General features: G+C 43.1%; 1 protein-coding gene across 1 annotated transcript in view; it reads left to right on the top strand.

Annotated features, from left to right (window-relative positions):
- C5H10orf90 (chromosome 5 C10orf90 homolog) overlaps window positions 1-7982 on the top strand; it is a 130505-nt gene extending 122523 nt beyond the window's left edge. The window contains exons 7-9 of the mRNA XM_056850205.1: window positions 2156-2219; window positions 6225-6324; window positions 7868-7982. Coding sequence (XP_056706183.1) covers window positions 2156-2219; window positions 6225-6324; window positions 7868-7906 — 203 coding nt within the window. The 3' untranslated portion in view covers window positions 7907-7982. The remainder of the gene's footprint in view (window positions 1-2155; window positions 2220-6224; window positions 6325-7867) is intronic.
- Window positions 7983-24421: the final 16439 nt, after the last annotated feature.

Genomic DNA, 24421 nt, shown 5'->3' with positions numbered 1-24421 from the left:
GACTATGGATTCCAGTTATCTCCTTGCTCAAAACTTGGCTGTCTGTTAAACAGTCCCTAGAGTTAATTTTTTGGAGATGGTTCTCTGGATTTACGCGTACTCTGAAGTTAAATTCTTCGATGGCTTCAGAGCCAGAAAATGTCCTAAAATACATCACGGTGCTCTTAGTTTTTCAGTGATGTAGAACTTTGTTTTGAATCCACAGCCATGTTGATTCATAGAATAATGAATAATGGCTACAGTTCAGGGTGTCTGTTAGGACCTTTTCTGATACAATAGCATCATTTTTTGTGACAAAGCCAATCTTCCCCAGGGGCTCTCTCCACCCTAATACAATACATAAGTCGAACTCTATACAGTCATTTCTGTCCCCACCCCTTTTAAACATATCTGTCTTTCTGATAGAAATATGCAATATAATCATGATCCCGAATTATAGCCCAAATTCCAATTTTGGGTGGGACGCAGATGATAATCCCTCTAGTCGTTTTTTTGTTTGTTAAGAGACAATGTAAAATTGGATGTGAGAGATAGGGGAATTGGAGAAAGGGGTATAACTTTATATTGATAGACACATTCTCAGTGGCAGTGACCCTTTCAGCCTGCCAGGTGTAGCTGTACTTCAACAGAACATCTGTGGGGACAGCTGGATCTTGAGGTTTATACTTAACCCTTCTTTCCACTTTTCTAAAAAGCTCTGGGTGTTCTGGAAGGTACAAAACGATCAGTTCACCTGGAGAAAATGGCTGCTTTGACAATTGGGCTCTGTGGCATTGAAGTCCCCCTCTTCCCCAAACCGTGCCCTCATCAGGCTCCGCCCCCAAAATCTCCAGATAGGTCCCAACCCAGTGCTGGCAACCCTAAGTTCCCCCCTCCAACTTCCACTTCCTCCCTTCCTGTAGTTGCCACATTCTTAAAAGTCTCTGTATGCAGTTCACAGTGACTTGCAGATGAAGGTTGTCTCGGTGTCCAGCAAAGCAGTTACAGCTTTTGGCAGAGCGTTTCAATACAATACAACACCTTTATTGGCATCATAACATAACACACCAAAATGTCAGCGGAAATAGGATTAAAATCTTCCATTATTCATTAAAAGTAATATTAATTGATTAAAATTATATTTAAGTGCTCTTAAAATTGGGTGGGCTCGATGCTTCTCTCGGTAAGGGCAGAAGCTAGGAAGGAAGCTACTGAAGCCGTGAGGTTTCTGTCTTGGTCTGCTAAAAGGAGACGAGTCATCTTCCTTTTTGATCTTGTGCACCAAGTGTCTGGCAAATGGCTAAGCATTAGATGGCGGGGTCCACTACGGAGAGGGCAGTCCATTAGGATATGTTCCACCGTGTCAGGAATTCCGGCATCACAGGCGTATAATCGGGCATTGTGGGGAACATGTTGGAATCTGCCGGAGGTCACTTCCGATGGGAAGGCATTTAATCTTGCCAGCTTGAAAGCTCTTCTCTGGGTTGGTAAAGCTAAATTGTAAAGATAATTAGCACAAGTGCCATAAGATGAAATGATGCCTAGAGCACCAGGGGAACAAGTTCTCGGGGAATGAGGGAAAAAGAGCTGCCTTTCATCATCATATAGTCGCTGTTGGATAGTTTGAATGATGTTAACGTTCTTTGCTTAATGCCAGAGCATCAAGTGCCAGAGCTTTTCCAAATTCACTTTGGCTGGTGTTCCTCAGCCATGATGGGCAAAAATTCAGATTATATGTGATTGCCTTCACAGTACCAAATCAATGGGCTTTGACTGGCATAGTTCTGCTTAGTATTGTGCTGTAAGTAGCCTGTCAGCATCCTCAAGAGAGACCAGACCGAACCAATCTAAGCAAGTGTAACAAGCAGGTGTTTTTGACATTTCTGATTCAGACTCCTATTGGACTGTTATGTGCAAGGTTGAGCCACAAAGAATTGGGTGAATGGATTGCTGTAGGCTGAAGATGGTCCCTCTTCCTGTAGGTAACATCTGATGACCAATAGCCCATGAAAACCCACAGATGGCCGAGCCAGACAGCTTGGCAGGCATAGGTTGCCATTTTCATTCTGATGGTCTAAGTGTGGATTTGCATAAGATTATACACAAAAAATAAATGATTTGTTCCGTTGAGTATCACCTGTGCAATTTTCATTTTCTTTGCCTGCTTTTTCCCTAGATAACCTATTTAAGCCGAAAGAAAGGTTCATATCAGAGAAAGAGATGCATATGCGATCAAAAAGGTAAGAAGCTTCTGAATTCTTATTTGTGTTCCTTCTCCATTTAACCATGAGTTCCCCTATTGATGAAGAGGAACTAAGAAGGCTGCCATTGGTTGATGAAAATTCCCCTCTCCCTTCTTTTATGTGCCAAGGAGTATAACAGTAGCATAATAAATGTCCAAGACCTGGCTGGGATGCTGTTTGTGTTTGTTTGTTTTTCATTGTAATGGCTTTCACTTCTTTACTTCTTCCCCTTTACTTCTGTGTTTATGCCCTGGGCACCTGGTGGAGATCAGATGGCTCTCAGTGGTATGCCCTGGTATGGAGGAGATATCACCCAGACAACAAACAAAGATGCCTTTGTGTATCTCCTCCAAAAATGCCGGCAGCGTCTCTGTCCTCATGACATGCCAATCCAGGGGATCTGGAATTTTGGCACTGTAGGCAATTGCTTAGTTTGCCTTTATGGTTGGGCCAGCCCTGCACATTAAGCCAGAATTTCTGTGGGACGTAGTCCAAAAGTTGTTAGTAATAGCCATTTTTAATCCCATGCAGTTAACAACACAGTATTGCATGAGCAGAATTCAGTGCAGTAAGTGTAGAAAGAAGAAGAGCGAGTTTATATATGCCGATTTTCTCTACCTTTTCAGGAGAATCAAACCGGCTTACAATCTCCTCCCCTTCCTCTCCCCACAACAGACACCTTGTGAGGTGGGTGAGGCTCAGAGAGCTCTAAGACAGGGGTGGGGAACCTTTTTTCTGCCAAGGGCCATTTAGATATTTATAACATCATTTGCGGGTCATACAAAATTAACAACTTAAAAATTAGCCAACCAAGCCCCAAGCAGGCAGCTGCCCCAGATGACCCCCCCACCCCGCACAGGCAAGCAGGCAGGCATCCAATTGGTGGTTCACTCGCCCACCTGGTGGCACAGGATGGACTGTTGCACTAGCTGGGTGCCAACAGACCATCCGCCTTGAAGAGAGGCTATTCCTGTCCAGGGGAGGGGGCAGGTCACCAGTCTTCGAGCCATGAGCTAGAGATCTGCCAGGACCCACCAAGGGCCAGACCAAATGATTTCGCGGGCCTGAAACGGCCCCTGGGCCTGATGTTCCCCACCCCTGCTCTGTGACTATCCCAAGGTCACTCAGCTGGCTTCACGTGTAGGAGTGGGGAATCCAACCCAGCTCTCCAGATTAGAGTCTGCCGCTCATGTGTAGGAGTGGGGAATCAAATCCAGCTCTCCAGGTTAGAGTCCACCGCCCTTAACCACTACACCACTAAATCTTTCATGTTTTACTGAACGTATTCAATTCCTGCCTTGGACTACGCATAACCTTTACAAAAAACCTTTTAGAAGTCTGCACAGGTATTGCAAGTGCTGCACTTTTACTTTTTCCTGTAGGAGTGGTTGGCAGCTGCTCACTTACACTGGGGAAAGCAGTGTGCATACTGAGTCATATGGCTGCCCCACGGCTAAACCTTCCCCCCAGAACCTTCCATGCTGATTACGGTCAGTTTATTTAGGGTCTGACTAAATTGGTAGTTGGAGCCACCACCAATCCAACTTTCTTCTTTCTGCGCGGCTATACCATGAATTCTGTTTCACTTTCACACATGCTTAATGATGCACTTTCAATCCACTTTCACTGCACTTTGCAACTGGATTTTACCATGTGACATGGCAAAATCTACTTGCAAATTAAAGGGCACTGAAAGTGCATTATTTGCTACATGTGAAAGGATCACCATCTCTCCATCTGTGTATCATGGTCAAGTCTGATGGGTTTCAGGAAATGAGTTGTGACTATAAAATGTCTATAGCCCTTTTCAGTGTACAGATTGATGAAGATTACCTGATAGAGTGTGGCCCTTTTAAGGACACTCTACAGTTGGAAATGGATTTCACCCTTAGCCTCCCACACTCAAATATTATTGCAATCCAAGCTTCATTTCCTGAAATTCACTGGGAGAAACCCTGAAGGTCCCTACAATGATGAGAAGAAATTTAGCAGGAGGAAGTCCCAAGAGAGGTACTAGACATTTATGCACTCTATCTGTTGGTACTTGTGCAAGTGTCCATGTATTAATTCAAGTACTCCACAGATGTATTAATTCCTCCATGTATGATTAATTCCTCCATATATTAACTCAAGTACTCTATGACATTTATCTTGAGTTGCATAGATAAATTGAGATAATCTGACATCATATGCTCAGTATATCAAGCTCAGGAACAACGTATAAAATATTCATGTTTTTGTTTTGACATCTGATAATAGGTGATAATTCCATGAATGATACCAATGATACAATTGTAATGTGATTTCGTATATCACATAATAATTAACATGTATTTTTAGTATGTACGCCTTAAAGAATGTCTTCTCCCCTATCGTCTTCTCCTCCTTTTAACATCTTAATTATTCCACGTTTTGTGGAATAATAAGGCCATGCTGAATTACTCTGACAGCAGCTTCCCAATGATAAGAGGCTCCAACGAGCAGATGCTCAACCTGCTGTTTGTATTTTTACTCTTCTGTCTGGAAAGAGTAAGGGGCAGACAGAGCCAGCTCAACACTTAAGTGACTCAGCTGCTTTGGGTGCCGTGTTGGCAGGAGCAGCAGGGGGAAAGGCGTATGCCTCCTTTGCCCATGCCAATCCACCTGGCTGGGCTCCAAGATGTACTGCAGAGGCACTGCCTTTAGAGCTTGCCTGAGCCTTCAAGGACAGCACAGGAGGAGAGGAACAGTCTGCATCCATGCCTTTGCTGCCTCCCTTGGGATGCCAAGCCTCCAGTGAAGGTTGGGAATCCCCTATCCCCCAGTTCCCATTGCCCACTGCCACTTGGAGTGGTGGTGGGAGAAATTAAAACACACATACAACAGCCTTGTGTGCCTAATGGAAGTTCTTGCCAGAAGTGTCAAAGGGTAGCTCTAGGAATCTCCTGATGTTGTATGGTTTTACTACAGAGTTTTCAGTGATACCTAGACCTAACCTTTGTCACTTCTGGAAAGAATGTTTGGAAGATACATGAGGCTGCTTTTTAAAATAAAATTCTCCTGAGATGCTGTGCCCACCTCACCCTGAAGCCCTAAGAGTTGCTGACTCTGGAGCCCAGCTAACTGTTGTATTCTGAGGGCTTCGTTATGCCCAAATCCTTGTTAAGTTAGCAGACTGCACAAAGGCTATTGTGCACAGAGAAGCTCATCCAAACCTCTGTGTGTGCAAGAAACAAAATTGCTAGGATCCTTTTGACTATTCAACTAATATACTTCATTTGTAGTAGGAAATCCATTTCTGGATAGGATAGAGTAAAATATAGTTCCCTATCTATTCTAACTAACTAGGATGGAGGGAGCTCCAGGACATGTGTCCTTCCCTCATGGTAACAAGATGGAGAAGAGTGCCAGTGTGTGTGAGGGGGTGAGGAAGAAGCAGGAAGGAAGGACGTTTCTCTAAGAGTAGCAATCTACACATCAAAGGGATAGTTCAGAGCAGTATAGGATGCCCCAGTGTCTTTCCCCTCTGTCTCTCTGACTCACTAGTCTTGTCACCCTCTGGAGTCTGAGGTTAAGAGACAGCGTAAAGTCCTTCACTTCCAACACTAACCTCATGAATGGAGTGGCAAGAGGACACTAGGGATGGCAAAATGCAAGCAGTAGCTTTGGCCAACCATAGATGGGCATTATCTTGGTCAGCAGCTCAGGCCCCAGAAAGCAGGTCTCCATGGTTGCTCTTCTTCATGTGGAGACAGCAGACCAGGAAGCCGCTGAAGGAAGCAGTTTGGCTTTTCTTTGTCAGTGAGCCCTTCCACACTGGAAGTATGACATCGGTGCTGTAACTGGTTTACCTGCCCAACCAGTTTTTAAAGGGGTATGTAAGAAACATTTATTTGTCATGTAATTAAAATATATTTTGAAACATGCCATAAAATGTACTGCCAGGTTTTCATCTTTTCAAAAGCAAACTAAGCTTGATGGTCTGTAATGATACATGAAATATGATTTTTTTTAAACTTTCAGGATTTATAATAACTTGCCTGAAGTGAAGAAGAAACAAGAAGAGAAACAGAAACGGGTCATCTTACAAAGCAACAGGCTGCGCGTTGAAGTCTACAAGAAGGTAATGGTTCTCTAATGAATGGCTATCATACAATAAAAGAGTGGATGGGTTGTGTTCTCTTGCATTTCCTTTCACATTTTAGCATTCCATCATGTCCCTATCATACAGTCATATCCCTATGTGTGCGTGTGCTGTAAAGTCACAACCAACATGTTCACTTGGACTGCCATTTCCCCAACTCACCACGGTCCCATCTTCACCCTCTCTTCCAGTCCTCCTCATGTTGACCATCTCATTAATATTAACAATCTGGATTTACACACAACATTTTCTGTAATCTCTTTTTGGCAAATAATCATAGAATTATGGTGGTAATGATGGCAGTTCCTTTAGCAGAAGACTTATGTCTGGAGCAATATTGCGAATATGCATTCATTTACAGCTGCTACTCAGAGGCCACCCTGTATCGATGGCTCCTTCCCTCTCTTCCACAATGTCTAGTAATACAAAACACATGGCTCAGTTTCACCACGTTGCGAGTTCCCTCACTCTCTCTCCCTGGCAGCCAGTGAAGTGGTGCAAGGGTTACTGGACATTAGTGCCGAAAGTGGAGGAGACAACGGGGGACGGCTGCTTTCAATGGCAGCCACATGTGCGCCTTTTAATCTCTTGCCCCAGGCAGAAAGTACATTATGAAATAATTACGCTTTAAATGGGTTTGGGAGACAGTCTGTTTACATTTCTGCTGCCAGTTGGATATCAGTGTGTAAAAATTCCAGCGATTTTCTAGAGGTACAAGATATTTGAAAGGAAAAAAAATTAAGAAATGCTGGATCAACAGAACCGTGCTGGAAGTGTCCTTACCGGGGTGGGGCGGGGAGATAACTCTTAGGACTCAAACAGCACAATTTGAGTCAAAGAACCTTACAGTTTAAATGACCAGAAAAGGCTTGTTCAATTGCACTTAGCTGAAGGAGTGCAGTCTCAGCTGGAGTATCTGCCACTTTGGGGTCTCCACCTCCTCGGTTTTAACATATTTCTCATGTGGAAGACATAGAGATCAGAAATAAGGCTAGATCATAAACCAGGTCTCACCAGAGGTTCATTTTTCACGTAAGTGGTTTCTTGCAAATGACTTCCCATCTGAAAATTGAAGTGGCACAAGTAACTTCACTGACTACTGTAGCAATTGCATGCCAGCAAGGCTGAAATCCTAAGTAGAGTTTCTTGGAAGCAAGATTCACTTACATCAAAGGACTTGCTTCTAAATTAACATGATTAGGATCAGGCTGCAAATGGGTTTAGAAGACCGTAACTTACTGTTATTTACTCACATGCACGACAAGTTCTCTTCCCCCCCCCCAGGTATGCTATTAAAAAAAGGGGGGTCATCTTACATTCACATACAAGTTACAGTTCTGCCCAGTAATAAATCTTTTTGTGTATAACATTTTTTAGAGGGTATTGTCTTACACTGAGGGTTGTCTCCCTTTCAAGTCAATACAGGTATACAGCATGGCTGCTGACTCTAGTACTGTATTTCCAACAGAGAAAAGCAATATATTAAAACTTTTAAATTTTGTTTTGTTTGTTTTATTTGTAGCAATTACTGGACCAGCTTCTTCAAAGAAACACAGAATGACTAAAGATTTCTTGGCATGTCGTGCTTATTGAACTTTAAATGCCTTTGATAATTAAAAAGCCATACAAATGTATCATGAACATGATATGGAGACTTCATTCAAATCCTGTATACAAACAAAGGGCTTGAATTTTTAAAAACAAAAGTCCAAGTGGTTGTGCAAAATCACTAAAATATAGTGGTCCATGACCCATGGAATAATAGCTTTATGCAGTTAATGAGGCATTTATTTCTTTTAACAAACAGTGTTTTACTAATAGAGGCAGGTATGTGTAAGTTAACCCTCACTCCAGATATATATGTATGTGTACAGTATACATATACTGGGTTGAATCCAAGCTTCCATGCACAGGCAGATGGCACTTCTGCTGAAGAATAGATACCCCCAACTGCTGCGAATTCCCACCTCTAGCTGCAGCTCTTTATACCTCATCACACATTGTTTCTGAGGGTCCCTGATTCTCTGGGACTGCTTTTTGGGGGTGTGCATGGCCTGCAGAAAGAAGAGACAAGAAAAAAATCTATTCCATGGACGGATCTCTACTCAGTTCTCTGGATCCCACGCATAATTTCTATTTGTTCCTGATTGCTTCACATATAAAGCTTGCTCTTCTTGAAAGGAAGGAAAAATGAATATCATTTTGTTATGGTTAGAAACTAGCCAAAATAACAATACATGCCTAATCATTTAAGCTGCAGTTATAAATTAATGGTTCACATTGCAAAAGGGACAAATACCTTAGCCTCTGAAGGACCACATACTTGTTTGTATAGTGAACCCAAATAAGAGGGTTACCTGTTAAAAACTACTCTTTAGAACCTAGGTAGTAATTCTGCTTTTGAAACATGTTCTTTTCTGCACCATGTAATTTTGCCTGGCTTCACATGGCATAACGTATTTATAGAAGTGCATATTTAAAAAAAATGGCACACATCTACTCAGTGGTTTCTACCAAGAAAAATGCTTGTGTAAAGATTACATAATTAAAACCATCTGTAATATTTCCCAAAAAATATTTAAAATTGTACATTTTGAAATATAGAAAGCTAGGTTTTATACAAGGAAGAAATAAAGTCTAAGTGGAAAAATGCCCCAGATCTTATCAGTTTCATTTACTATTGTTCATTTCAAACCATTGTTACAAAACATAACAAAATCCATATCCTTCTGACAGTATAGTAATGTGGCTATACATCTGATTGAGAAAATATTTCCATGCTTTTTCTTCTGTGTAATATGAAGTGATTATTGCTTCACAGTTACTTTCATAATGTGGCAGGCAGCCCAGACAGAAGCTTTTGGCCCCAGTGCTGGTAACTGGTATCCTATGCTAGCTTGGCAGAGAGGAAATGGGTACAAAAAAGACCAACTTCAATGTGCAAAGAGAAGCGGAGTCCATAGCAACTCAGCCAGTCATGGAGTGGCATGGTGGCAAAACACCCACGACAACACAGATGGAAGAAGCCAAATAGCACAGCAATCCTGGCACTAGGGCTGTGCATATTGGTAAACCCGAACTGAAAATAAACCCGAAATTAGCCATTTTGGCAATATTCGGGTTTATTTTTGGCCAAATACCCAAACCTGGGAATTTGCCAAAGCCAAATAGGCAATTCCCAAAAAGCCGAATTATCGTTCGGCTTTTTTCAGGCTTTACTATTCGGCTTTTGCAGATTCTCCATTTTGTGCCCCTTTTAAATTAAAACAGGTCGGCAACATGGTCTCCCAATCCCGAGGCCAGTTCTACCTGTTTTAGTTTAAATCAGAGAAGCTCCCCCCCCTTAAAAAACAACAACCCAAAAAACCCTTTAAAACTTACTCCTTCTCAGATGGTGCTGTGGGCTTCCTGGCTCTTGGGTGAGATCCCCCCTTGCTGTGTTTAAAGGAGAGCCATCTCCATATTCCTGACCCCTGGCTGGTTTCTAGGGCAGCAGGAGGGAGGGAGCAGGCATCTTGGAGTGGCCAATAGGAAGGCTCACTGGATTGCAACAGAGGACAACCTAGAGCGGGGGAGGGAGGAGGGCCAGGGTTCCTCAGTGGCCAGTAGAAACCCAGGTAAGGAAGAACAGTGTTCTTTCGCCAATCACAGAAGGTGCTTTTTGGCTGGAATTATTTTCAGACTTTAATGTGCTTGGCCAAAGAGTATAAAACCCGGTCTGGTTCCCAGACCAGGCCATTCCTCACAGAGGTTTGAGAGGGTTCGGTGGCAAAGCTTGGCTTTAGCTCTGGCCTGATTTTCCCCTCTGCATTCCTGGACCTTGGTGCCTCATCCTGACCTGCTGGATTACAACCTGCTGCTTGGATTGGATTCCTTCCTGCCTGCTGCCTGGAGTAGAAGACATTGAAGGGTTTGAGATATCATTGTTTTCCTTTTAAACTAGTAATTGTATTTGGGAATTTTTTCCTGAATTTTGCTAGAAGCCAGCAGGCCTTGGCCTGTTAGTTGGTTGGGGGAGGGTTTTTTTGCTAGTTTGAGGGGGTGATTTGATTATTATGGGTGGGAGGCCCTGATTCAATTTTTTCCACTGCTTGCTGTTTCAAAGTTTCACTGTTTGAATGTTTAGGTTTTTCCCTCTTGAGACCTTGCTGGTTTTTACCTGAAAGGAGGGGGTGATTTGATTATTTGGGGGATGAGACAAAAGGGATGCAGTAGGATAGGGGCCAGCATTTTAAATGTTACCCAGCACAAACCAACACAGTGGCTACAGCAATAATGAAGTTATTCAAGTGTTTCCCTAACTTTCTTCTTTGCAGGTGTGGGAGGTGGGAAGAGGAGAGCCACAATTATGAAAGGCAGCTGCAGCACCAAAGTTTCAACCTCATAAGCTGAAATGGTGTGCGAAACTGCAGAGACAGGAGGATTTGGGTGCATAACAAACCCCCTCCCTCTCACTTTCTGAGGCCTTCCTTCCAAGGGAAAATTGTGGGTATGTATCTTTGTGGTATGCCTGGTTGTTGTTGTTGGGTTTCCCCCTGTTCATCGGATTGGATTGGCACCACATCTGGGCTGGCAGCAGTGCCCCCCAGACCTCCAGCTACCTGGCATTGTGTGGCTGGACATGGGTTTTGTTGGGTGTGGCTGCCAGAGCATGCCTGGGTGCTGGAGTAGGATAGTGGTTTCATATGGGATGGCCAAAGTGCCCCCACTTTTAATTTTGCTGTGGTGTGTTATGTTTCAGGGTTTTTGAAAAGTGTCGGCTCCGTTAGACTTCTCTATGTAGTTTGTTGTGCTGCTGGATTGGAATGTTGTCTGGTTGTGTAGGGCTTGTGTTAGTTCTTGGGGAGGGAGGCATTGGCCTGTACTTAGTCACATGCCTCTCTGCTTTTCCACTGGAACTTTCTCATCATTAGTGTCAATGGGCCCATGTAAAACAATAGACCTGTCCTCCCATTGCTTTGCATGGGCCCATTGAAACCAATGATAAGAAAGTTGGCTTAACAATTCCCAGACATATTCTTTGTTCTGAAATAAGACCACTGTAGTCTATGGGGATTTTTAAAAAGAGTTTGTGTGGGGGCATTTTTTGAGGTAGAGTTCCCAAATTTTCAGGGTAGCTTCAAGGGACTCTCCTTGCACGAATCCCAAGGTTTGGTGAAGATTGGGTCAGGGGGGTCACCACCATTCTCCATAGGAAAACATTGTGAAGTTTGCAATGTTTTCCTATGGGGAATGGGGGAGACTCCTTTGGGGGCCCAATCTTCACCAAACTTCAGGATTCATGCAAGGAGAGTCCCTTGAAGCTACCCTGAAAATTTGGGAACTCTACCTCGAAAAATGCTCCCACAGGAGCTTTGGAAAAAATCCCTTAGGTTAAAATGGACCCGATTTTTTTCCAGTAAACCCGGAAATAAAGCCGAATACTCAGTAATTGGTATGGGTATTCAGCTTATTTTGGGTTTACCCAAATAATTCGGGCCCAATAAACCTGAACTCGAAATTTACCGAATATTTTTTTGCACAGCCCTACCTGGCCCTGTGGCACAGAATGGTAAGCTGCAGTACTGCAGTCAAAAGCTCTGCTCTCGACTTGAGTTTGATCCTGATGGAAGTCGGTTTCAGGTAGCCAGCTCAAGGTTGACTCAGCCTTCCATCCTTCCAAGGTCAGTAAAATGAGTACTCAGCTTGCTGGGGGTAAAGTGTAGATGATTGGGGAAGACCATGGCAAACCACCCCATAAACATAGTCTGCCTAGTACACATTGGGATATGGCCCCATGGTGCTTGCACAGGGGACTACGTTTACCTGGCACACCTCTCTGCTAATCTGTGCCCAGAACTCAACAACTGAAGAGAACAAAGGAAGCATAACCTATCCACACACACACGCATACATACTCACACAGTAGGAAAGACTATGACACAAACAGTAGGAACCCTGGGATACTGTCACAGCCTACGGCTCCCTGCCTCTGAAGGAGAAGCGGTAAAACAGGAACATGGCCCTAAGAAGGGCAGCATCTCTGTGGCAGAGCTGAGGGGAGAGCCAGATAGGGCAGCAAGGGCAGAAAGGGAGGAGCAGTCAGAAGGAAGGCCCACCAGTCCTAGCCCTCTGTGGAGCAAAGGTCTCCTCTGGGGTAAAGGCCTCCTTGATAGAAAGGGCTTACTCAGGAGTAGGTGCAGGAAAACAGCATTCCTCTCCCATGAAAGCCATCTTGCTTAATAGTAGAAGCACGGAAATAGGAACTAGGAGTGCCCAGGTGAAGAGGGATAAAAGGCTCAGCTGAAGGCAAAGAGAAGGCTGTGGGCAGACAGTCCTGGGGTCTTGGTAGACAGGAAAGTACCATGTCTCCCGAAGCTTCAGAGGTCTTCTGAGGCTCTAAGAGCAGCCAGGAGAAACTTCGTGCGCCTGACCCAGGCAGATGGGCTACCTCTAGCTTAACCCTGCAAGAAGGGTGCAGAGGGCAGGGCAGGAAAGGACCTAGGAGAAGGACCCAGGAGGGGAAAGCAGTCCTAGCAGTGAGGTGTAAGCAGGCGGAAGTGAGGAATTGCGAGCTGGCTAGGCCAAAGGGTGAGGTAAAGGAAGCAAGCCATTATAGTACAAGCCTCACAGTTCTGGTATGTTGCCTCATCTCTGACAACTTGGAGAAAAGATGCCCCCTCCTCTGGGGGTTGTGTCCCCTAGCCATGGGGGCTTCACACACTGTCTATCTTGCCCAGGCTTAGTGGACAGTTGCCTGCAAAGAGTCCAAAGAGAGATAAGGACAGTAATGAGTAATGTTCCATGAGAGCAGCAAACAGCTAATGGGCTCCAAACATCTGTGCATGGTGTAATTTCCTTAGTTCCCCTTCTCTTTTGAGGTTTCCCACATGGTGGTATGAACTAGATGTACTGTGGCCACTAAATCAATATTTACTCATCCATAGTAGAGACGTGCGCTGGAACAGTATCTACATGTTCTGCTGGGCTGCTCCATGGAGAACTGATCCTGTAAGGCAATAGGTGCCATAAGTGTTTAACCAGCAGCAGGAAAAGTTAGAGTGACTGGTAGTAACCGACAATTGTGGTGCTCCCTGTGTGCCCTACATACATGTGTGAGGGAGGGATGTTACATCAACATGATAGCATGCTGATACAAGTATAGAAACAGAGTTGGAAGGGGTCACCAGGGTCATCTAGTCCAACCCCCTGCACAATGCAGGAATTTCACAACTACCTTCCCCCCTCCGCACCCTCAGTGACCCCTACTCCATGCCCAGAAGATGGCCAAGATGCCCTCCCTCTCATGAACTGCCTAAGTTAATAGAATCAGCATTGCTGATAGTCATCTAGCCTCTGCTTAAAAACCTGCAGGGAAGGAGAGCTTACCACCTCCCGAGGAAGCCTGTTCCACTGAGGAACCGCTCTAACTGTTGGAAAATTCTTCCTAACGTCTAGACCACTGGTTCCCAACCGGGGATCCACGGACCCCCAGGGGTCCGCGAAAACTAAATTAAGGTCCGCGAAACAAAGTTATAAACCCATAATAAATTAATATTTTCAATTAAAAGTTCTCTATTATAAAAATGTATATATTCAAATATTATTCTAAGTTTAATGTTTAACTAACAGTTATGATTAAAGTTTATTTTCAAATTCTCGGAATTTTTATTTTGAACCTTGGGGTCCCTGCACCGAACAAAAAAGTCCTAGTGGTCCCTGGTCAAAAAAAGGTTGGGAACCACTGGCCTAGACAGAAAATCTTTTGATTTAATTTCAACACGTTGGTTCTGGTCCGACCTTCTGGGGCAACAGAAAACAACTCAGCACCATCCTCTTATGTATATCTGTATGGGCTCCCGCTTTTCTACATATGTACTACTAGCAACCACTGAAGGACAAAGGGCTGTTGAGGCAACATACAAAATATGTACATGTGACATGGGGAAATGATTGCAGTAGTTGCAGCCTGAGGAAAGGAATCCCCTCATTGACCTGTGCAGTGCACTATCCTTGCATCTCCCATGGGAGGAAAGGAGGCTCCCATTTGTCATTAGTGCTCTGAGATTGTGTTTAGAGACTGTCTAAAAACACTAACGTTCTGCTTTCTTCACAGGCACTGCATTGATAGTCAGTATTCCATAAATTACCCATCCTGGCTCACTGGCAGCACGGTAAACAAGCTAATTAACTGCGTGGCTTGGGGGTTGTGGGTAATAGGCAAGTAGTTTCTTTAGCCTGTTATTTCCACTCATACACTTATAGAATATGCAGCTACCGCGGGTGCCTGTCAACATTTCTTTACATTTGAACTTCATTGTGGCGTCATTAAGAAGGCACAAAGCCAAACTGGGAAATTATGATGGGTTGATTTGATGGTTTTACATATACAAAGCCCTTAAGGCCTTATATTCATGGCCTGAACCTTAACGGAAATCTAGTGCAAACTCTTGTACAACATTTTTTGATAGGCTACCCCCCAAAGGAGCAGAGTATGTTAAAGCTGAGCTCATTACTTACCTTGAGGCTATAAGGGCAAGAATGAGAACTACTTCACAGTGAACCCCTGTGTACAGATTTTGCCCCAACACCTAAGAGTTAATTTGTATGTAAGTTTCCCCCTATCCAGTCAATGAATCTATTATCACAAGAAGCAGATAGCTTGCAAAGAAACACAAATGTATGTGTAGCCATTGGTTCATATAAAACATTCTACATATAGAGAAATGTATCGTTTGGTCTGGAATCAGTTTCAGTTCATTCAACAGTGTTTCACCTGTAACTCCTACCAGATACTATACAGCACCGAGACAAGCCAGATGGGGAAGCCATGTAGAAGTGAAATCAGTGCTGCTGAAATTAATTATGAACCTTTATTCTGGGAATTCATTGTGTATTAAACTAGATAATTCGGGCTATGTAACCGAGGAGTGCAGCAGGATTGTATACTTGCACCACATTGGCTTAACCAATTTTTGAATGTTTTTGTGCCTAATTTATGGGATGTTCCCATCCATGCGCCTTGTCTGGAAGGTTGTTCAGTTCCTGCCTTATTATATGCGGGTGATCTAGTACTGCTTCCTAGGTCTCGGATTGGCCTGAAGAGAGCTATAAAAGCTTTTATGGCCTACTGAGGCAATAAACTTCTAGAGGTCAATTATGACAAATCTAAAATTGCGATTTTTGCAAAAAAAAAAGTCACCAATCAAAAGGTGGACAGTTGCCCTATGCTTGATGCAAGTGGTCAATGAATTTGGGGATCGTCTTCAGATCAGATTTCTCCCAGTCTAAGCATATTCAATATGTTAAGCATAAAACAGAACTGTCAATGATGGCACTTAAGAAACTCTTTTTTATCCAAGGCTCTCAGTTTATACCAGCACTGTTGAGAGCATATAGGGCACTAGTTCACTAGTTCACTACTAGCGTGGGGTAGTGGTTAAGAGCAGTGGTTTGGAGCAGTGAACTCTGATCTGGAGAACCGGGTTTGATTCCCCACTCCTCCACATGAGCGGCGGACTCTAATCTGGTGAACTGGATTTGTTTCCCCGCTCCTACACATGAAGCCAGCTGGGTGACCTTGGGCTAGTCACAGCTCTGTTAGAGCTCTCTCAGCCCCACCTACCTCACAGGGTGTCTGTTGTGGGGAGGGGAAGGGAAGGTGATTGCAAGCTGGTCTGAGTCTTCCTTAAGTGGTGGAGAAAGTCGGCATATAAAAACCAACTCTTCCTCCTCCTCCTCAAATTTGGTTCTCAGGTCCAGTTGAATTACTTGACAAGCTGCAGATTTCTTTTTTTCATAAAATCCTTGCCTTACTTCCGTGTATAGCATCTTCAGTTGTGCACTTGGAACTGGGCCTTCCCAAAATGTCTGCTTTGATTTGGAAAGACATAATACATTTTAAATACAGGCTACTTAATGCTGAGAGTGCTTACTTGATTGGCAGCTCGAGAGCGCTGTTGGTCCTGGTGGAATAAAATTGTGAATTCAAAAATCACACAACTGGCTCCTTTGAGGTCTTGACCTCTTTGGTAGAGCAGGAAAGAGTGTTAATTATTAAGAAGCTTTTTAAACAAGACTGGAACCTATTAATCCAAGATGCCAGACAGAAATGTTCCCTACTCCGTGTGAGAATCAAATACTTAGCCGAATTTGAATTCCCATTCTATCTTTATATGCTGATGATACCTAAATTAAGACAGTCATATATGCTTGCATGCTTTAATGGGCTGCCTACAGCACAGATGAAGGGGTGTCTTGCTGGGATTTCTCCAGAACAACGTTTTTGTGATTGCTCCTTGTCAATGGTTGATTCATTATTGCATTTTTCATTTATTGTTCAAATATACTGTTGCCTGACATAAATTTAATGTGACACAGCTATTAAAATATTCAACCACTCCTGATACCCGTAGATTAAGAGTGTTCTGAGCCGCTTTTGTAAAGCTTGCACGGTCGATATGGCAAAAAAATTCTTTGTTTTTAATTCTTAAATATTGTCCTGGTGTATGGCTTATGGTGGACTGTTACACCTGAAGAAAGTGGAAGGGAAACCAGCACTGCCTCATATAACCAGTACATGCCCATTGTTCAGTGGCTATTGGGGTGGGGGGGTCTTCTTAGGGTTGCCAGGTCTGGATTGGGAAATACCTGGATATTTTGGGGGCAGAGCCTGGGGAGGGGAGGGACTTCAACGCCGTAGAGTCCAATTGCCAAAGCGGCTGTTTTCTCCAGGTTAACTGATCTCTATCAGCTGGAGATCAGTTGTAATAGCGGGAGATCTCCAGCTAGTACCTGGAAGTTGGCAGCCCTAGGTCTTCTTCTGGTTTGCCTCCCAGTTGAGCAGGCAAAATAGCACACAAAGGGCTAATTAGATAATAGCAAAATGAATGTCAGGAACTCTTCTGAATTGATTAAAAGGGACTGACTGGCTGTTGTTGTTTGGACTCTTCCTCTCTCGCTGTGGGAGATTTTCACAACACACGATCCCGTGACCTCCACCCATTGCACAGGACCAAGCTTAATTCATTCCATTGACATTTGAAGTGGCTTAACATTTGAGATGGCTTTGAATTATTTCATAAGCACTTTTTGACATTTAAGGTGTACTCATCTATTTGCTTCTTTTAGATCCCCTCCTCCCCGAATGACAGTGCAATCCTATGCAGAGTTACTCTAGACCTAGTCAATTTATTTCAGTGGGCTTAGATTGCAGTGACTCTGAGGATAAAAAACGTTGCAATTGCAAATACAATGTCTATCCCGTATTAAGTTTGGGACATAGTTAGCAAGCAGCAGGGCCTGCAGCAAGTCATGGCCTGGAAACAACTGATTCAAAAAGAATATATGTTGGGAGGAATCTGTTTCACATCTAATTGTCTCTGGGTTTTAAAAAAAGAGAATATCATGATGAGTTTGGCAATTCCTCCTTTTTCCTAGATAAGATAAGTTCGTTGGGGGAATGCTGATGGTTCAGGGAGGCTACAAATGCCTATACATCTTTAAGATTCCTTGGGATTGATAATTGGTTCACCAACACTTTGATACTGAAGCAAACAATTGCAGACGGTTTTTGTTTGAGTTCCAGCATGTGCAAGGAACTGTTCATAAAATGTTCCAGTTTTTAAAATTCCATTGTTTTACACATATAAGTATCATTCTAAGCTCCCCAAGTATGAACTATAAATGCAGTTTATAAATGCAGTTCCACTTAGATTGTGAAATGGTTGAGTAGAACTAACATGAATGGGGTGTCTGGTTTGTGGATACAGTATCTAACAATTAACATAAATCCTCACGGGAGTCTTCTTCTAGATGTACAAAATAATCAGAGCCCCTGATGTGGTAAATGGGGGATTCAATGCATGGCTTTTCTTCGTATTAACAACCTGTTTGTGTTGCTAAAACGGCAGCTCTGTTCTCATTTCCTGCTACCTGGTTTTTCCTTAGCAGCAAACTCAGTATGTGTAGAACTAGGCACTGGTAATGTTCCCAATTTCCCTGCAACTGGAGACAGACAACTAGGGAGTCAGATGCAGATTTTGCATAATTACATTTTGTCTGTAGAACACCTAAAAGACAGTAAAAAAAATAAAACCCAGATACAAGTAACATATTCAATTAAAAGGACAGAGAGAGAGAAAGGTGGCAAAATCCCATAACTGTTGAGGATTTGGGATAACTTCCAATTTTGCAATAGAAACAAACTTACCATGACAGCCAGCATAGTTAGCATTTATACAGCATATTAGAGTGTTCAAAGGTACTCCATTTATTATCTCAGTAATACCAGTAATCACCCAGGAAGATAAGCAAATATTATCTAGTGTCCCAAAATGATAAATGAGCATCTAGCTCCGCAGATAAGACAGGTCCATGCATTTTAACACAGTTCTTCCCAGTAACATAGAAAGTGTGGGTAGCGTCCTTTTTAAGAGCAAAAGGGGTGTGTGGGAGAGGAATGCAGAAGCTTCTCTCCTCTTGCAGCTACACTCCCTTCAGTCTGTCCACCTCTCCCCCACCCCACCATATGTACTTTTCTACTCAGCCGTGCTCAGGCAGTGGGTGCATGTTGTGCTTGCTGAATATATATTCCACCTTTCTTCTCTCAAACAAAACTGGTTATAAAACATCCAGTAAAACTAACAACATTAAAACCGCACTTTAGATAAACAGGCGGAGGATCTACAAGGACTCAAGAAGAATTTAGTTTCCCCAATTTCCCTCTTTCTTTTCCTCAGCAGTGTCTCTAGTATCTTCTCCCCTCTACCTACCTTTTTCTCCCACCCCCTTATCTTCAGTTTTCATCCTGGCAGGCCCTCTCCTTTCCTCCCCCCCCTCCTACCTAACTTTTTCTCTTTCCCTGGCAGAATTAATCATTCAGCCAGTCAGTCCCCCCCCCTTTTCTGTTTCTCTCTCAGTATCCTGTTTTAACTTTCCTTCTCTCTTGCTCCATTCCTCTTCCTCCCTTTTATTTTACATTGGGATTTTTTTGGGGGGTGGTCTGACTCTCTACCTCCTCTAGGGTTGCCAACCTCCAGGTAATAGCTGGAGATCTCCTGCTATTACAACTGATCTCCAGCCGATAGAGATCAGTTCCCCTGGAGAAAAATGGCTGCTTTGGTAATTGGATTCTATGGCATGGAAGTCCCTCCCCTCCCTGAACCCCACCCTCCTCAGGCTCCGCCCCAAAAACCTCCCGCTGGTGGTGAAGAGGGACCTGGCAACCCTAACCTCCTACCTGGTGCTGACACTAACTGTTTGAAAGCTTCAATAATATTGGTTGGGCAATTGGTCTAGCTGGTAATTGTCCAACCCTAAAAAGGCCACTAGTTTCATAAAATATCAGTGTCATTCTTTTCACAAAGGGACATATATATATGTACCATATTTTCCTGCAAACCTGGGGATTCCTGCTGGTTTGTACATGGCCCTATGTGCAGATTTTTTTTATCTGCATTCTGGGCCCATGTTCAGAATTGGATATATAGATATAAATAAATATATAGCAGCAGCATCCATAAAAAGCACATTTGGCAAGGGAACCTGCAGGGTTGCTGTTGTTTTTGCCATCTTTTGGGCATGGAGTAGGAGTCACTGGTGGTACTGGGGGGGAGGTAGTTGTGAATTTTCTGCATTGTGCAGGGGGTTGGACTAGCGGACCCTGGTCACATTTTACTAGAAAGCCAAGAACGGAGGGGGACATCAATATCTTTTGGTAGGGCATTCTGTACAGTGGCTGAGAAATCCTAGCTCATACACCCATGAGGGTCACATCAAATTTGACCCTGAGATATAAACAGCTTCCCTAAGGCCATCTATTGGGTTTACAGATTAGGTAAGATTTGAATAGGGAACATTCTAAGGCTTCTCTTAGTCACCACACTTTATGATCTCTAGAATCCTTGAATACTGCAGGCATGTGTGCATGCAATGGCGGACGATGATCCTCAGGGGCTATTTTCTTTTAATGTGCATGTGATACACATCTGTTCCTAAATAATGTAAAGTGGGTACAAATCTGTTTTCAGCGCCTCTTAAACAAATATTCAGAGTTGTTCTACAATCTCTGAGAAATCTTTTCTTTTTCTTAGAAGTCTTCCTGGAATTTCCTTCATCAATCTCAGAGGTGTGCCCTCAATTGTCAGTGGAAGTTTGTAGTGGTGGCTGAGAATTAAATCACGGTGACTCCTGGAGAAGAGTTGAACTAGGCAATCTCTTGGTACTCAGCAGAAGATCTTAGAAGTAATGAAGCATACAATGATCTAGCAAGTACGTATACTGATGCTCAGAGTGCAGATGCAGTAACGATTGTGCCATGAAGCATAGCACTCATGGACAATTGCCGTACATCCATTGCGCAACTGCACAAACACTGCAGTGTGCAGAAAAACCCTCAGAGCTGGTTGGCAGATGTTATCTCTCTCTCTGTGTGTGGCCTTATTGAAAGATGTCCTAAAATTTGGCATGGATGGTGTATTGTTATTAGCCTAACCTTTGTTCTTTCCTTCCCATGTGCAAACGTTTTGAATTTCTTCGGTAAGTCAGAAGCATATACCAGTGGTTCCAGTCCTTTTGAACAGGAGACTTCAGGGCAAGAAAGATCCATCAATCCACTCACCTTTCTAAGCAGAGGTAACCCACCACAACATCCACTCCATTGTACCAAGTATTTTGCTTGTCACTACTGATAGCTTTGTAACCAATCCCACCAGGTTTCCAAGGCACACTGTGGTTTCTAATGCCATTTGGGCATTGCTGTACTAGGCCACTTATCCTATCAAATAACTAGCAGTGGCCTAAGGGGAAGTTTTGTTTAATTTTGTTGATATGACAAGTGTTTTATAATTTATACAAATAAGTGTTTTGAAAATGTTACTGGCTTGAGAGGTCCTAAAATGCCTTTTATGCTGTGGGAGCCACTTTTCCGTGGGTTGAGGACACAGCTGAAATGGTTAAAGAACCACAATCACATGGGACAAACTAGATGTGACAGCAGCCAAGGGGCCAGCCTATGCCAAAGAGACCATTTTAGAGGAGAATTTAGCCATTTAAAAATTGCAGCGAGGGCACAGTCCCTATCAGGCCGTTGCAGCAATTCTTTAATGGCTAAATTCTCCTATCAAGTGGCCTCCATGGCCATGGGTTGGTCCCGTGGCTGCTGTAATGTTTCGTTTGGCCCATGGACCTATGTGGTCCTTTCTATGTGAAACTGACCTTCAGCCAGAACTAGGAACTGTGGAAAGGACTCACACAATTAGTCCCATGGTTGGAGGCTTTAAGAAGGGAATGGACTTGTTCATGGAGAATAGGGCTATCCATGGCTACTAGTCATGATGCATACCTATTCTCTCTAGTATCAGAGGAGCATGCCCGTTATATTAGGTGCTGTGGAACACAGGCAGGATGCTGCTGCAGTCGTCTTGTTTGGGGGCTTCCTAGAGGCACCTGGTTGGCCACTGTGTGAACTGACTGCTGGACTTGATGGGCCTTGGTCTGATCCAGCATGACTTTTCTCATGTTCTTATGTCTCACAGGGCTGAAGGATGAAAACAACAAAACACAGATTCCATGGCACTATTGTAATGTTTAAAGGGTAGATAGGTTTATATGTTTACATTGTCAAAAAGTATTTTGTTTGAAAAAAGCATCTAGTGTTGGGAAAATCCATTTAGGGACAACAGTGTTCTTGCAGAATCAATGTCATTTGGAAATTCTGCTTGTTTGTGGGGTTGTTGTTTTTTTAAGCACGGGTAAGAAATTCAAGCATTTCACTTTCTCCAAGTCAGTTTGGCACTTTACCAAAGCTGTAGGAGGCAGAATAGCTCAATATCCATTTTCAGTGACCTACAGAGTCAGATAACGAGCAGCAGCATCTGCCTACCAGATGCAAAATGATATCAAGAAAAAAAGGTGCAGATGTGCTATTTGTACCAATGACAACATAAATAATTCTAAATAGAATTGGTCTTAGGTTAAGGAGTGGAATAAATTACAGAGAAATGGCTTCATTTCCTCAATAGAAACAAGGAATGATAATTGGCTAATGACACTTTTTTTTTTTTTTTTTTGCCAATCTGTCTATGGATGTGTAACACATTTATATAGATGATTGTAATGCCAGACATTTCCTCACATGCATATTTTCAACATTTTGCAACAGCCAGTTATTAATAATCACCTTCCCCTCCCCACAACAGACACCCTGTGAGGTAGGTAGGTCATGAATGACTCGAGTTAATTTGTAGCTGCAATTCACTTTGAATCTCTGATACAGAATGGCAAAGCATTAAATGAACTTTTACCTTTATATTTCCTGCGGTTGTATATGGTTATTTTGATATAATGCAGAGTGCGTTTCAAAGGAAACATAATGATTCACTTTGAAATCCAAGAATAAGTAAAGAGAGGGGAACAGTAGTTTCCTGCCTAGATAAATTTCCCATTTGATTATACTGTCCCTTGCATCTTTGGTTAGCGGGCAGCCCATTCCAAAAGGGAGGGTAGATCTGTGGTGGCTGAGAGTGGCTTCCCGGACACCACGGAGGGAAAAAAAGGGAATTTAAAAATTAAAAAAGGAAAAAAATGGGGAATTCCCCATTGAAGACAGTGAGGCTGCACCACCAAAAAAGGTGGCGCAGCCGCGACGCTGCTCAAGGGGGCATTCCCAGAGCGAACAGGGTTAGGAAGCTGCCCAAAGGCAGCTCTGCCCCCGGGGACACCTCCCCAACACCAGCATGGCCGTTCTCTTCCAGGATTTAATTCCCAGACTGGCTGCGGTGGCGGCGGGGGTTGGTGGAGCTTTGTTGCTCCCGGACGTCGGTGTGTTTGCCCCCACGCCAGCGTGTTTGCCACTTTATCCCGTGATAAAGTGGCATGTATGCTGGTGTGGGGTCACGCTGGCTCCTGTGGAGATTCCCCCCCCCCCAGGATTGCAGCCTGAAATAGCTTAAAATGGAATGGCACCAGTTACCTTTGAAAATACTGTACTGGTACTAATTTTAATAGTCCAGGATAGTCTCAATTTATCAGTGGCATCCAATAACATCAGCAAAAGTGAATTAGCATGGTAATTTCTATTGTTGATCTCTGCAGATAGTAAACCAGTACTTTAATATTATATCTATGTTAATTCCTTATGCCTAATTGTATTACTGTGAATGCCAAAGGAATTAGTAATGATAATCTACTTAACTGCAACATGTAGCTAAATATACGCCTAACTTGCAATACTACTGACTACATATGTATAATTTTTTTTTGCGTTTGTCGCTGAGTAAAAAATTATACCTTTGTTGATAGCTTAAATTTAACTACATAATGGCATGAATTAGAGCGCACACAAATTTAATTAGGGGTTATGAATTATGTCAAACACTATCTTCTGAAGCTATAAACGAGGCCAATATCTTCTTACTCGTTTTCTGCTTGGGCATATTTCTGCTACAGAAATTGTGTCCCCAAGCAGATGCAGGAGACATTGTAATTTATCATGTTGCTGTGGAATATGCTGTGAACTTTTGAAGTGCATTTCATTTATGTTGCATAGAGTACCATGAGCAGGATCTGATGTAAATCAAGAACTAAAAAACATTTTCCACCTAAATAAGTTTCGCCCTCACATAGCTGCTGCTGGCCACCCAGGAAAAAAATGGCAGGTCCAGAATAAGGTGGTATCTAGCACTGTGTTCATTTGCATGTTGTTTGGTGCCCTGCTATCATTAGTGAGGTTGTCAAATCTTTGCCTGGAGTTCATATTTATAAGTTTAAATCCACTGAAGTACTGAACATTGGCCAAGCCCCTGCACTTGCTTCCCATTCTTCCACTGATGCTTCCATCCATCTACTTTTCTGGTTTATTTCTGGGGCAGAACTAGAGATCTGTTACAACAAGCTGGTTCATTGGTGTACTGGTAGCCAACTTTCCTGAAAAAACTACCCATGCGAACATTGTGAACTGTATAACGGTTGAATTGCAGATTCATGGCTCCAACTCATAGCTGCCGTTAATCACGAGGAAATGTGGGATATAAATGTTTTAATAAATAAATCAACCGTGGAATGGGCAAGGAGAGCCCCCTCGTTGGAGATCTTTAGA

Source organism: Euleptes europaea, chromosome 5 (genome assembly GCF_029931775.1).
Source record: "Euleptes europaea isolate rEulEur1 chromosome 5, rEulEur1.hap1, whole genome shotgun sequence".
NCBI lineage: Eukaryota > Metazoa > Chordata > Lepidosauria > Squamata > Sphaerodactylidae > Euleptes > Euleptes europaea.
This window is presented reverse-complemented; position numbering and strand designations above follow the sequence as displayed.